We start from the raw sequence: 16,003 nt of genomic DNA on the forward strand, positions 1-16,003 counted from the left end.
AGTCACAATCAATGCATATAATTAATTTTTTTAATGCAGATATGCTCATGTTATGCATGCATACTATACTGTCGATAGCATAGTATCCAGTATAATAGCCTATTTACAGTTAGTATCTTAAATTAAAACAATAAACTGCTTACAGTATATAAAGACGAGAATAGATTTCGATGCTCAAGGTTTGTTATTTTACATCCACCATATCTGCATGCAAAGAAAATCTATTCATCCAAATAAAACATGATCTTCAAATGAGGTCGAAGTGCTATACCAGACGGTGTTGCAGATAAACTGCATAGACTAGCGACAATGCAGTACCCTGGACTGTATTGTAGAATGATTATGTGCTGTAGTGGACTACAAATTATTTAGTCTAGTTAAGGATACATACTATATAGTAGGGATCTTATTAATAAATAAATGACTTCTGTGTCTGCAGAGCTGTACAACTGACATTGTATACCTACGTACAGCACATTTACATGGCAGATGTTGCGTGAAAAGTTCTACTTTACTCAAGGACTACTAGATTGCTAGCCTAGATTGCTGGGTTTCTAGTCATCCAAGACTTTACTCAGGGACTACCAACTGTAACTGTAAATGTACACTATACAGTATGTACACTACTATATACAGTACAGTAGTACTGTACTGTACAGTATATTGTATAGTACTTATAGTACTGTATGCTGTTCTGTATTGCACTGATTGAACTTCATTGCAGAGCAGGAAATCAGGACAACACTAGAGTACACTGTACTGTACTGCGCTACTAGCTGTAGTTCTCGAGCAAATTATGCTTGCTCAGTTGCTAAATGTTATGCTTTGAAGCATAAAGGACTAAATAATGGAAGGATCCTCCTAGGAGCAATGGCAATTAATGGAAGAAATCCTTTACCGATATTCCTTGACTGCTCTTTACCTATGTTATTACTATTTTGTATCATAGGGTTACTTGCATGGCCATTTTGTTACAATTTCATTGCTAGCAATGACGATTTACGTAAGACCTTGAGCTAATATGCAAATTTGTTTATGTAGCCTGCTGTAATATCTTCCTAATACTAATTGGTAGTATAGTATGCCAGTTTTCTGATGTTTTACGTTATTATGATCAGCTTAGAGATAAGTTAGTTCTACGCGTTCACAGATTGCAATTATAATATGAGTGCATTCTATTTTTCTATCGTATCTCAGTTTTCTTTTCTCATTTCAAAAACATGCTCAATGAAGGATCGTATGATATGGTTATTGGCATAGTGTCCGCCCGTAATAATTCAAAATTAAGGCAGGCTATTCGAGATACATGGCTTGGTGCTTTGATGACAAATCAGCAGTTAATAACCAGGTGAATACGCATGCTGATTTACAGATTCCAACGACGTATAGCATTGAATAATTAATTCTCTGTTATACCTGAGTTGAATTTTTGCAAATCTAGCCAAATTTTCATATTTAATCATACTCTTATAGACTTTACTACGGTTAAAGTTTTGATATTAGTGATTAGTTTCGTCGAGATGCTTTCATGACGAAAGATAGGTAATATAATTAATCAATCAATCAATATGTTGTACTTAGTAAATTTAGGGAATACGGCATAATTTTATTGCTAGGTTACACTCATACTTCAGATGCAGATTGAATGAATAGTACTGTATTGCTCGTTATATATAGTTTTCATGAAATTAATACTGTCAATAGTGAACTATATTTTAAGATATCAAGGTTATTTATTATTACTATTGTCTTTGTATTTCTTGCATTAGTATATTCGTAGATCAGGTTGATAATAATTAATTCACGGATTATTCATTTAATTTTTGATACAGAAAATTTAAAATATTAGTAAAGTTCATTGTCGGCGATTCTCCATGTATGATTCCTCCGGTATGGCGGGAAGATCAATATACATGTCAAAAAAAGATCATAAGAAGTGCGTTTTAAATTGTAAAATTAAGTAATAATAATCGTAGTTATATATAATGTCTAGTAAATTTAATCTGCTATAGCCCTGCTGTATAGTATTATGAAAGAATAAATAAGTACTATTTTATTAATTGATTAGCTGATTTTATGATACAGCACCTGTTGTAAATATTATTGCATGTAATTGATTAGTTTGTTATGTATAATGTCCTATATTTATTGTGAAATATAAAACGTACAGGGAATTAGCTGTTACAGGAATTATGTTTTGTTATGTTATTTCTATTTCGTGGTGAATTTCATAGATTTTATCATTACATATTGTATAGTAAGCGAGTACAACATAAATTTATTTATAAAGCGTAATTGCTAACTATATGTATTATGATTTAAGATTCTTCAGATGTTCATTCCGTTGTCCAACTGAAATCCAACTTTGAATATTCTAGAGATGAGGATACGAATCATTATTTTTCGTTAGGGATCCGTTTTACAGTTTACCATCCTATTGTTATTAGTTCACTGGGTATGATCAACTTCAAAGAAAATCGAAATAAAGGCACAAAATTGTACTTATATGATGAAATTAGTCAGGTACTGAAAATTACTTTACCAGTTGATGTTATTATTTTGAAGATATTTGTTAGTCACATGACTTTAATTAAAGAGCCAAATTTTAAAACTTCTTGCTATAGCAAACCGTTGCTCATACCACTTTTAACCATAATAATCCTGGTAGAGTCTTCCATAACTTTCGTTACAGTGACATTGGTTATTATTTGTTACCCAAAGTAGGTCGTTTATGCGGTTACTCTACCTGTAACGCTTTTGTAGTAACAGTCATGCAATCAATAACCACATTAAAATAATAGTGATGGTCTAAATTATACAGGGATTCATTGGGTGTGTCTTTGCTGAAAATATTACTAATGTAGCTATTTCAAGAAAGCGCTCCGATTGGATACTAGATGAAGGAGAAAATGCTATTAAAATTTTCGAGGTTTCGTATGCTATCTGGATTTCGAGATGAAGAGATTATAAATTTTAAATTTTTATTAAACTTCATGTTTTAATCCCAATTTCATGATAGCTGAAATTATATAATCATGACACGAATGGAATACCTCGCGAAGAAGAATTTATGTTGAAGAGAAGATTAGTAGACATCGGCTTATCTTTTCAATACAAAATTAAAGGTGGAATGAGAAAATTTTAATCATTAATCAATGATGTTAGACTGAGAGAATTTATTTAAATAGAAGAAGCTACTATAACAGCGAATTATACAGAAGATGAGTATAAAGAGTTGTTAAATGAGGAACGGGAAGCTCTACATCAGGAAATGGTTGCATATGATGATATTGTTCTTGTGCCTCACATGGACGTTTATCGAACTTTAGCAAGTAAAATGCTCCTTTTCTATGATTGGTATGCAAAAATTACGAAATAGTATAATATTAACAGACTTCATATAAAATAACAATTAGTAGTTATTTAATAATTATGATGTTCTATACTCGCTAACTATAGGTTAATGAAAAATCTCGAATTTCAGTTATTCATGAAAGTAGATGATGACTGTTTTGTAAATATCAACTCCATTGTAGAGGTACTGTAATCCTATTACCTCCAATCTAGAGTTGTAGCTTTTTAAAAATAATAGTGGAGCAGTAACGTGCCATTATTGCTCGTAATGCTTCTGTACTTGATGATTTTCAGGCTATACATAGTCTTGATCTACTGGAGAAGCGTAAGTTTTGGTGGGGCAAGTAAGTGTTTGCATTATAGTTGGTTTTAGTGTTGTATTACTTATATAGTATAACCCTAGAAGTATCTTAGGTTATGAGTGTCATTGTTTGTCTCAATTAAATTAGTTTTCGTTCGAACTGGCCAGTAGAGCGATTTGGGAAATGGAGCGAATTGGACTACAACTGTCCGATTTATCCAGCATTCGCATGTGGTAGTGGTAGCATTTTAACAGCTGATATCATCAAATGGTTGGCAAACAACAGACAATGGTTGAAACCCTATCAGGTCTTATCATTCAATTTTAGTTACGTAAGACTAGTTCCTTTGTTGTACAGACCTACAGACTGAGCTATGTGTATGCTTATATTTATCCTGGCCATTTCAGCCACACAGAAAGATAATCTATAAAATTTAATATTGAAATTTCTAAATGCATTATGCTTCTTATTAGGGAGAAGATGTGTCCATGGGAATTTGGATGACTGCTCTTGCTCCGTTGCTGATTAAAGTAACAATCACTGATCTATTTATATTGACACTAACTAAGAAGACTTTGTAATAAATATTATGATTTAATACGTAGTCATAAAAATTTCCGACCACTTCATATACGTAAAGTTTACTAGAATGATATACGTATTGTCCTATTTTTTGTAAATCCTAGGATGGAAATTGGGAATGTTTCTCTACCTGCAATAAAAATATGTATACTTCCCCTGAACACTCACCAGAGGAATTGGTGGCATTATGGAGGAGTTACTTAAAATGCGGCAACCCTTGCGGTTGTTAATATCAATAGAAATCAGCTAAGATATTTGATCAAATTAAGCAATACAATCTTATCGTCAAGAAGTTTATTTTATTTAGTAGTGTGCATCCATTACCACTTGGCGCTTTATACATTAGCAGTCCCAAAGATATTTTTAAACTTTTATGGAATATAATCATATACAAGATATGAACATATACGAATACGTTTTCTTATAAATGATACCCAAATCGTGTTTGCATATGTCTAAACATCAAGTTATCTCGATTATACTATATAATATATATATATATATATATACATTCTGTTAAAGCTTACTAAATTCGTAGCTACAGCAAAACAGATGAAACTTAGTCAACTATGTTTTGATTCTACTAGGCAGAAATAGAGATGATATACACATGACTGAGTTGTAAATTAGAAACGACAATAATAGCACCTAAAAATAGCCCGTTTTTAATTATTCGGCTGACGTTCAAATCTATGAATGATAAGGTATCCCAGACGTCTTGCCGTTGTTAAGCGACCTACTTGGCAATTCGTCAGTTACGTAACTGCGCAAGCCTAATAACAATTACGGGGAAAAACACAATTTTATTTTTTAAGTCAATTGAATATAATGTATATAAAGATATCTTGGCCGAAAAATTACCTTCGAGAAAGAGCATCTCCTTCTTTATTGGACAAACTGCCCGCTGAAATCGAGTCAGTACTAGGGCGTGCATTTTCTAATTGCGACATAACTTCCAAGCCATTTTCTTCGGCAACTTGCTGGATTAATGTATCAACCTGTTATATATCAAGAAGTATAGCAATCCATATGAATTCATAGCTAGAGAAATATAATTTATAAATTGGGGCTTGAGATAGCATTTTTCAGGCAAACAAAGTTTTATAGATAGTCTATAAGGGATAGTACCTGATCAGTTGGAGTTGTTAAAGTTGTAGCATTTCCCATTGAATCCTCCATGGTCTATATGATGGCAAAAAATATTTTAATAAAACAACTTACATTTCAATGAGGATAAAGAGAGACAGAAGGGTATTGCGCTCTATCTATTGAGTTTACACTCGTATTTTACATTAAATATTTTTTTAGAAGTTGCAATCGTACTTTTATTCGCTATCAATTTATCGGTATAATATCATTGCAATGTTATTGGTAAATCCTTACTGTCTATTTAATATCTTACTAACCTGGGTGTGAACATCGAGGTTTTCAAATACTTTCTCGAATTTTTCCATTGTAGCTGTAACCTATATGTTGAAGTTTACACGTATATATTATAACGGCGAGATGTCTTAATTGCATGACGTATGTTATGTTTGTAGATATAATTTTATTAATTATGGCAATATTTATGTCAATAAATATAGGTGAGATATGAATACATAAAATAGGCATGTATCAAGAATAGATTATAATTTAAAACAATTACGATGTTGCTACCTTTTGAAGATCCATGGTTTGCATAGCTTTATCGAGGCCTTTTACAACTCCACTCATATTACGAGTAACCTTAATGGAATCATATGAGAACGTAATACTCAGAACTTACTTGACAGATTATCAAGTGATCAGTCTGGATTCAGGAACTTCTAAGACGAAATTCTTAGAAGTGCTTATAGGATTAATCATACCTGTTTCATAGAAACTGCCGTTTGGACTTTACTAGCAACAGCATCAACGCGCGAAGCCATTCTTAGATAATTTAAACCTTCATTCTTCTTTCTTATAGCATTCTCAGCATAAATGCGAGCACCTTCAACGTTCCCTTGAGTCAGTGCCTGAAGCAATTAATACCCGTCATGTTACTGTATTCTTAAAAGTTACAACTTTAATTTTGGTTGAAAAAATATGTGCTTAGGTTACTTATTTAGCATGAATAAGTTATAACTACACATCTATGATACGTTAACTGCATAATGAATTATAATAACTGCAACAACCGTTATTTACATTAGGCTAGGAATATTCTTCATTTTTAAATCTAAGGTAATCCATTTCCAGAATCCTAGCTCATTTTTGGGCTACTCGTTCATTGCATTTTCTACTAGTGTACAGTAGAATAGCTACTTTAAAATTAAATTAAAACATGATGTTGCTCACTCAGATACCTTTCTGACTTTATTCTTCTGGACTACTTCGTCTTTTTCGCATTTTTTTGCAAAACGCTCGAGTTGTTTTGTCGTAAACTTTGTAAAGAATCAAGAGAAAAAGTACTGAATTTGATTTACAAATAGGATTCCATTATTAAGGCATACAGTATACATATTGTTGTCATAGAGATTTGTGCATACTGCATACTAGTCCAGTCATTACTGTCGGAAGAGAGAAATACATTACAGACAGATATTTAGCTGTGCTCCTGTATATCGAAGACTACTATGGTACTGTATAATATAACTTGTAAGCATACAATATACTCTAATACTTCAATAGTAACTATAACACCACTACAGTATTGCAAGACAAACGAACACTGAGAAAGAATTTATCAAACTCGCACTTTAAGATACCCTGCAGGAGCAAATTAATCTTGACGATATACAGTAGAGTAAGCTTTCTTTAACTAAAGGTCTGTGCAGATAATACAATTTTACACGGAGCATGTTGACAACCGTTTAGTCCATTAAAATGTATACTTCCTGATCATACTTTCAAATCCCGTCATATCCCATCATCAGTGATCTTAAATCTTTCAGTTGAAATTTCAAAACTTTAACAACGTTTATACAGTAATGAATATGTGTCTGTGAAAGCAATTGACATTTGTACAGAGGCACGAATTAAAGTTGCTGAAGTATCCCAGTTAGCTTTTCTGTTTGCGTATTGCTTGTTAACTAGACCACCGAATTCACTAAGCACTTCATGGTCGTTATGTTGTCACTATGATATTATTTTTCTACTAGCAGTACACTACACCTGTATATCATGCTATTGATCATTAACTTTCTGATATTACTGTATGTAATCGCTAATAATTCAAAAAGTTGATTCTAAGCATACGAGTCGCATACAACAAATAACCCTGAAGTTGCTTAATAAGGTTTACTGGGTTCACCACTGGTAGCAATGGAAGCACAGAGTTGGCGTTAGAGTATAACATGTTGTACGGACTTGATGAAAACATTTTACTGTGAGCGTAGTTAGGTCATAGCTATCGAAGTGGATTTTTCTTTTGCACGTATGAGTAGTTTTATCCTCGCTAATCTGCTGATCAAGACCAACCAAATATACTAACCTTTAATTGAAATAAGGTATCTACAACAACACACAAGATATTAGAAATTAGCACGATCTGCCATGAATTAATCAAGCGTATATTCAATGAAGTACGCTATAAAGACCACTCTATCTATTTACAAATTTATTAAAATCATAGGGTAAATCATTGCGAAGATAATAACTGATATCTTTAATCATATCGAATGGGTTATTACCATCCATAGTCCGGTTGATTGCGTTTCCTAGCAGTTATTTCGGTTTAATGTTTTCAATTTTGACTCCTCCAGACTTTTGTTACTGGTTACGTTGGAACATAATTTTATATACAGTATAACAGTACAGTCCAGTACAGTACTGTGCACCGTAAGCTACAGTACTGTGCACTGTACTGTGTGATATTACGTACGGTACTGTACTGTAATCAACACGCAACTAATACTGCACTGGACTGGACTGTACTACAGTAGACTCCAGATTAAAGTTAGGATATTACGTCATAACTGTCGTACAGTGATAATATTGTCATGGCACTGGTACTGTACTGTATGCTAAAAGTAGAAATGATTTCATTTCCATCGGTTTTCATCGGCCAGTGGGATGGAGCGAGTGGACACAGTGGACGAGGGGACATTCATGCAGAAATTCACTTTTAATAAAAAGTGGTCAATTACAGAGGCGACAGTGTTCGAGACAGGTTTCCTTGTACACTTTTAGCAGCTTATGGCAGGGACTACTGTACAATAAGTATACATAAAAGAAAGAAAAGAAAAGAGGGACGTAAAGCGATCGTTGACTATCCAGTACAGTACTAATATTGTGGAGGCCAATTATTATTATTTTTTAGATCATTTCAACTGTATCGCTGTTTGTAACGGCACACACTACTCTGTCTGCGCTTGACATCTAAATTAGCTGCTAATAGGCTGCTAAGTTGATTTTGTGCAGTATGATATACGTACGATTCCATTGGTATCGTATAGTAGAATGAGCGGAAAATAATATAGGCCTCCATATTATTTTACACTGACGGTCCGGGCCGCTTTGCTTCTCTGCTTTTAGTATGTAGGTGCCCCCTCCCCCCCTCTTTTTTCGAGTATAGTACTGTAGCCTGCTCAGTGGTCAATGCTCATACTGTACTAACTATGACAATGAAAATCTAATATCTAGACTAGTCCGGTATGACGGCCGGTACTCAAATCCAGGCCTCTGCCTGTACAGTAAACATGCCTAAACACTAGATGGGTATATATACTGTTGTAGTATACCGTGCTGTGCAGTGTACACTGATATTAGACTGTACAATGGGCATGCTCAGTAGCCCCACTTACCTGAAGACCACCTTTGACAACTAGTTTGTGCAAATTCCCTTGGTTATGAAATCAATCAAAGAGGACTGTATGAGTACGTTATAATTCGCATATAATTTCAGCTATTCAGATCATCAGTGTAGTAGTATTGATTGATATTATAAGCCATTAGTGACAACTTAACACTGCTACTTACAGTTAATAAATAGATCAAATTAAAATACAAGCCCTCCAGCTAAATAATCTATCGATAGCAGCAGTTCACTTCTGATCAAAACTTGCTGATTCATTACGGTACGAATCGATCAATCCATAGGGTAAACAACAATCTGAATTTTTGAGATATTTTCGTTTGAGGCTAAAATTTCGGTAGTCAATTGCAATAATGTTGCCAACGATTCGACGAATCTTGAGTGGAAATACTTCCACCCAACGATTAATGCCAATGAATACTTGCAAACATTTCAAAACTGCTAATTTTACTACGGTGGCTCGAGAGCGTATGGGTGAGTGGTTCTACGGGTAGCCGATAGTCAGATATGGTCATTATAGTTTATGTATTATTATGGTGCTCATACCTTAAAATTTGCAGCACCTCGTAGCTGTAATGCTTCAATTTTCGAATTTTATTAGCATGTTATAGTAAAATCAATTTCGTGAAATATTAATTCAGTACTTCAGATTGATTCAATTTTATAATACCTGTAGAAGAATCAGAAAGTATGGGTCGCGCATTATACTTAGATGCTCAAGCAACTACACCTTTGGTAATAAAGCTGAAAATATTAAATTGACTAATGACATTCTGTGTATACGAGTATATATTACTATTGGTATTATAATTGTGGTTTCAATTATTGTAAAATTTAAAACAAGTACAATTACGTTGCCTGTAAGTGATAAGGTATCATTTAATCTTAATAATTGCAATGCACACTTCAATTAGGATCCAAGAGTCCTTGATGCAATGATGCCCTACTTACTTTCATATTACGGAAATCCTCATTCTCGAACTCATCCGTATGGTTGGGAAAGTGAAGAAGCAGTGGAAATTGCTCGTCAGGTATAAGAAAGGCTTAACTTCACTATAGTAGATCAATGTAGTATTTTACATGTTTGGTGATGTTAAACCTGCGTTTCGTCACTTCTGAATGTATTTTCTCAATATTTCTTCCTGACAATGTATCTTGCAGAAAGTTGCCGCTCTTATTGGAGCTGACCCTCGCGATATCATTCTTACAAGTGGCGCTACTGAATCAAACAATGTTGCTATCAAAGTATGCTGTACACGACTATTTCCGATTACCGGCACTAGCTCAGCAACATTACTCGTATAATTAGTAGTTATAAATAGTATAACGTCAGCAGTGAATAAAAATATTGTTACACTTTGTAAATCATCGACTAAACAAGAAATATATTACCTTAGTAATTATTAGTTTATCAATGTCTAATTTGTTTATATTTGAAACTATTTTTGCTGCGCTTAGGGAGTAGGCAGATTTTATAAAAGTAAAAAGAAGCATGTCATTACTACTCAAACGGTATCGATCTTGTACATCTTATGATTTAAAAGCTTACAGTGTTTGACATAAATACCTTACTACTGTATACGGAGGAGGCATTCTTGTAGTTTAAATAGCGTATTTCTCGCAGGAGCATAAATGTGTTTTGGACTCTTGTCGTGCTCTGGAGCACGAAGGTTTCGATGTTACTTATTTACCAGTACAACAAAATGGCATCATAGATCTTGAGGTCAGTGATATATTAAAGCATATTAGATTGCAAAATTTAAAATGATACCGGATTTTGCTACTACTAATAGAAATTTCGCGATGCGATTCGCCCTGACACTGGCTTAGTCTCGATTATGGCTGTAAATAATGAAATTGGTATCACTCAACCCGTTGAAGAAATTGGCAAGAATTTGTTAGTTTGTTAGCTCAACCTTTATAAAATAATACTAACCTACATTCTTAATTAGGGTCTATCTGTAGATCCAATAAGATCTTTTTTCACACCGATGCTGCTCAGGTAATGCAGATTGTATACGTAGTTTGAGAGATAACTAGTAGTTTGTCTCTCACTAGCTAAGTTAATAATTTGATTTGTCTGTAGGCCGTTGGAAAGATCCCTATCGATGTTAATAAGATGAAGATTGATCTTATGTCTATCAGTGGTCATAAATTATATGGTCCGAAAGGTAACTATATCATCAGATTTGATTATCGTGTCTTACTAGTATGAATGACAAGTCAAGAGTATTTATTGTCGAATTTGATTTACTGTATAGGGATCGGTGCCCTGTATGTGCGTCGTCGCCCTCGTGTAAGAGTTGAAGCTCTTCAAAGTGGTGGAGGACAAGAAAGGTTCGTAAAATAATTGATAATATCTTTAGTTAAAAAAATTCACACTAAGTGGTACAGAGTAGAGTAAGTGAAGAGCTAAACCTGTGTCTACAGTAATAGATCAACTGTAAATTCAATAATTTTAGAGGTATTCGAAGTGGAACCGTTCCTACACCTTTAGTGGTAGGTTTGGGAACTGCTTGTGATATTGCTCAAGAAGAAATGGAATACGACCATAAGCGTATCAGTTCTTTATCGAAACGCCTAGTTGATGGGATAACATCACAACTAGATTTCGTAATCAGAAATGGAGAGCCGGAATATTCATTTCCAGGTCTGCATGAATTACAGTTACTTACAAAGAGCGCCTGTGAAATATGACTATGGAAAATGGAAATATCGTATTTAAATTCTTCTAATTAAATTATAGGCTGTGTAAATCTATCTTTCGCTTACGTAGAAGGAGAAAGCTTATTAATGGCTATGAAGGACATAGCATTATCGTCAGGGAGGTAATTAAGAACTAAATGTACTTAATTAACTCATTAATAAAAGCGTAAAGATTAATTGTTGTCTTTAATGTCGTTATCCCCCTACACAGCGCCTGTACATCAGCTTCTTTGGAGCCGTCTTACGTTTTAAGAGCTATTGGCGCCGATGAAGATTTAGCTCACTCTTCAATCCGATTTGGTATTGGAAGATTTACAACGGAAGCAGAGGTTGATTACACAGTTGATAAATGTGTTAGATGTGTCAGGAATCTACGAGAGATGAGGTAAGTTATAATTTTAAACCCGATATCTTTAAATTATGGTCTATAAATATGATATACCGTAAATATCCATCGGATGTTGATCATTGATTACTGTAAAATTTAAATAATTGTTTAGCCCATTATATGAAATGGTTCAGGATGGTATTGATTTGAAAACAATTCAATGGTCACAACATTAATGCAACAAAGCCATTATTATAACTAAACAATCTGATTGCATAAAGTATTTGTATGAGGCGTGATTTAAAAAAAGCATTTATTTAAAATATATGTAACTAGAAAGTGTAATCTTACTGCTTGACATTATTCATGCTACATACTATAGAAGTATTTTCTTTCTGACATATCCTGCAATAAATACGTATTTGAAAATTTGAAGCCAATAAAAATCAATCTAAATCATTCTATGTTAAGAATCTGATTTGACGTGAACATCCTAATCCCTATAAGAGTTATACACTGTAATTTAGTTAATGTGAGGTTTCGCCGTACTAATTTACTGTTGCTGCTTGTGATTTCCTTGTAAGCAGACGTGTAACCAACCAATCATCAATATACTGTATGGTAAGCGTAATGATGCCGTTATTTTCATTGCAGATAAATTGAGTGATAATTTTAGATGGGGATTAACTATCTATAGGGCTGATGAGGTACCCATAGCCAGTCAAAGTATAGGAATATCGAGGGCTCGCAGTAAGTTATCTTTTGAAGGCCTAGAGTTCGATTTCATAAAGTCTAACTTTCGAATGTGTAAACTGTATGGAGTTAGTGCTTAGTGCATTAATACAGTACTGTCACACAAATACAGGGCTATCGTAATCACTAGTACTTACTTTATATATAATTGTCAAAGGATGAAGAATTCAAAATTCTATAAACGTCTAATTTGTGCAGACACTTTAAGGTTAATGGCATCTTTGCAGTGCAGTACAGTACAGTGCTGTAGTACGGTGTACTGTATACTATATGGAGTTAATATACACGCCTACTCACGATTAAAACAGTACTGTCACATATACAGGGCAATTCTATCATAATCATTAGGGTTTATTTTAGTTCCCTTTTATGTTATGTATGCTTTCCAATAGATAGAGAATTCAAAAAATTGTAAACTTTTTAATTTATACAGACGCTTTAATGAATGACATCTTTGCGCATTGTACACGTTATGCAATGTAATGGAGCAACAGGAATTTAAGGTAAGAAGAACTAATCCCTTTCCATGTATTGTAGTGAATTGTGAATAACACTAATTCACTTCCAATTTCTAAATTTACTGTACTCAGTTTCTTTATCATGCAAGATATTAATTTCCGATCTACGATATAACGTGTGCTGTGCGTTATTTCATTTAGATATGAACCAAAAAATGAACATTAAATTCTATGTTATCAAAAATCCGCAAATTAACTTTCAAATGTGTTTATTGAAAGCGCAAATATTGAAGTTTGAGGATCGATATTGATCCAAATCTAAATTACAGTAGTTTAAATTGCTTATTATTATTTAACGTTTATTGAAACCTTAATCATTATCGTTTCTACACTGATCGTTGATTGTAACTTCATGGTGTACTAACTGCAAAGTACAGCACTACTTATGAGTACTTTACTGTTAAAAAATAAATACCATTATAGCATACTCAATGTTAGTTTTACAGTATCACATTTTGTTTCAGTAGCATACTTTTTCAGCATTATTCGTAATCTGCAGTATGCATACACTACAGTTAATGTAGTGTGCAACCATGCATTACAAGGCATTTTAAATGTCAAGTAGGACAGTGGAGAACATATCCAATGTAAAGGTTAAGCTAGCGTTCAACTACTCCACTCGAAGCACAATACTGCACTATAGTGTATTGTTTATATACTGTATACAGTACTTTACTTTTATTTTTATTGTTGGGATCTTTTACATCAGATGCTGCACGAACAAATACTGCAGTTTTATAAATATGATCGAACTGGAGATTTTAATTCGATTTAATTCATTCTTTTAAAAGAGGAATTTATCAGTGCTCTGTAGGATATCTTCACTAATCGAATTCTATCTTTTAGAGCCTTATTAACCGCCCGATAGTATCTTGAAAGCTACATTGCAGTATCAAGAGTTTTGATTTTGCGTGGGTAATGATAAAATTGATAAAGATGTTGCCCCGTACTGTACACTACTGTAGAGTGCAGTGCTGAGTCATCATGGACTTCTAGCTGCTTCTTTTTAGTAGTCCATGGGCTGAGTGTACAGTACAGTGTAACTGTATAAAATTTTATTTTATTTTGAAACAGAAAAAAAGCCCCAAAATTACAGTTAAATTCGAATGATTTAAAAGTCACGGATATTATGCTACACTATAACTGAGTAGTGAGTACAGTGTTACGAGGATGGCTACTTGGTTAGTCATATTTCTACCTTTGTCAAATACGAAGTATTGCATACGAATAAATAGCATTAAAGACTACTTATCATGGTGCACGTTTACACAGTATATATATACATACAGTACTCATATGTTGTTAATAAATTACAGTAACAGGCATACGATTTGATGATTATATTATCATTATTACTTATTAATTTATTGACTTTCACGTGAATCTATTATAAGGTATTCTTGTTGACTCATTACCGAGTGGCTACTATGCCAACAGGTTACTTGTTATTGATAAAATTTTGCATCAGTTTAAAAATAAACATTGCCTTAGTGTTTATAGATTAAAGATGATAAAATTGGAATGATAAGTTGTTATCGTGCAGTGTGCTGCATGTTTCCTGTTCATGAACCTCATGCATGTTGCACACCGTATCATGATAAGATTAGCTGCTGCAATGCATCGAAAATATGTTCTTTATACTTATACAGTTTACATACAAGTCGAACAGATGTAATGTACAGTAGTAGGCGTTCTACTCCTAATATAACGCAGTAGCACATACCTAAGACGTCATCAACATTCAATATTTGTAGTAACATTTGTCAAAAGGAATGAGGGATGCTCTCATCACAACTTGATATCTTTAATTTTTGAATTCTTTCTACCTATCATTCATATACAGTGCTGTATTCCAGTAATCTCCGTTAAAGTCGATCTGAACTTTGCTTTTTATAGTGATCAACAGCATGCTGTAGAGATAAAACAAAGTAGTCAAGCAGGATTGATAAATTCGTTCAATTAATCATCACACAAGTAGGAATTGAAGGCAAAATTGGAATGATATAGTCTTATGTACAGTAGTACTGTGTCTTATTTTAAAAAATGGTCGATAAAAGTGAAAGAAATTGATACGATCCATTTATCTACATCCACCTTATAAACACACCTATACCATCCATTTATATCATATAAAACTGAATACAAGAGATAGAAAGAAAATACGTGCAAATATTTTATTTTTTTAAGAGTATGCTATGATGGATTGCCAAGTACTGTACCATTGGAGTGGACTATCTGATTACTGATGATAATCGTACATACAGTAATTATACTATAGATAATGATCATAATCAATAAAACACCTTACCGCATATTGGAGTCTACACCGTATACACTGTATAGGATGCAAAATAAAATGCGACTACTGATCTATAAGATGTTTATCATGGACAAATTCGATTTGCTGGGTATTGCCTACACACAGATACTACTCATCAGTCAATCAAAAACAGCTTGAAATATCGATACAACAATAAATATCTCATCATTTATCGAGGGAACGCGTCTGCATAAACGTCCATTTCCATTCTTCTTTAGATCCGATTTTCTCTCCATTTTTCACTGCGGTGGTGGTAAAAAGTAGAAGATGATCATGTTGAATGCAAGCAAGCGAGGTGTCAGCGGTTTAAATGCCAAGATTTCGATCATGCGATGGATTTGCCGATCTAATAATGCAAGATAT

At 33.5% G+C, this 16,003-nt stretch overlaps 3 protein-coding genes across 3 annotated transcripts; 2 read left to right on the forward strand and 1 right to left on the reverse strand.

The window, feature by feature from the left end:
* Window positions 1-870: 870 nt before the first annotated feature.
* Window positions 871-4,237, forward strand: TRIADDRAFT_52586 (uncharacterized protein; the record flags this gene model as incomplete). The annotated part of the gene is made up of 12 exons (XM_002108239.1): window positions 871-1,003; window positions 1,198-1,348; window positions 1,833-1,936; window positions 2,324-2,523; window positions 2,625-2,720; window positions 2,822-2,929; window positions 3,020-3,125; window positions 3,189-3,357; window positions 3,460-3,538; window positions 3,649-3,698; window positions 3,804-3,987; window positions 4,130-4,237. 12 exons carry the CDS (start codon window positions 871-873, stop codon window positions 4,235-4,237), a joined length of 1,488 nt encoding a protein of 495 aa, XP_002108275.1.
* Window positions 4,238-4,584: 347 nt separating this feature from the next.
* TRIADDRAFT_63571 (expressed hypothetical protein) lies at window positions 4,585-7,898 on the reverse strand (the record flags this gene model as incomplete). Its single annotated transcript, XM_002108971.1, has 9 exons — window positions 4,585-5,011; window positions 5,100-5,236; window positions 5,367-5,420; window positions 5,645-5,704; window positions 5,898-5,966; window positions 6,089-6,235; window positions 6,566-6,643; window positions 7,693-7,712; window positions 7,892-7,898. The coding sequence occupies 9 exons, from the start codon at window positions 7,896-7,898 to the stop codon at window positions 4,990-4,992; spliced, it is 594 nt and encodes a 197-aa protein (XP_002109007.1). The 3' UTR covers window positions 4,585-4,989.
* A 1,807-nt stretch (window positions 7,899-9,705) lies between these two features.
* TRIADDRAFT_18881 (uncharacterized protein) lies at window positions 9,706-12,285 on the forward strand (the record flags this gene model as incomplete). Its single annotated transcript, XM_002108240.1, has 13 exons — window positions 9,706-9,750; window positions 9,930-10,046; window positions 10,177-10,260; window positions 10,474-10,527; window positions 10,640-10,738; window positions 10,809-10,920; window positions 10,968-11,017; window positions 11,102-11,186; window positions 11,277-11,352; window positions 11,478-11,665; window positions 11,762-11,843; window positions 11,933-12,106; window positions 12,222-12,285. 13 exons carry the CDS (start codon window positions 9,706-9,708, stop codon window positions 12,283-12,285), a joined length of 1,230 nt encoding a protein of 409 aa, XP_002108276.1.
* Window positions 12,286-16,003: the final 3,718 nt, after the last annotated feature.

This window comes from Trichoplax adhaerens, genomic scaffold (genome assembly GCF_000150275.1).
Source record: "Trichoplax adhaerens TRIADscaffold_1 genomic scaffold, whole genome shotgun sequence".
In the NCBI taxonomy this organism is placed as follows: domain Eukaryota; kingdom Metazoa; phylum Placozoa; class Uniplacotomia; order Trichoplacea; family Trichoplacidae; genus Trichoplax; species Trichoplax adhaerens.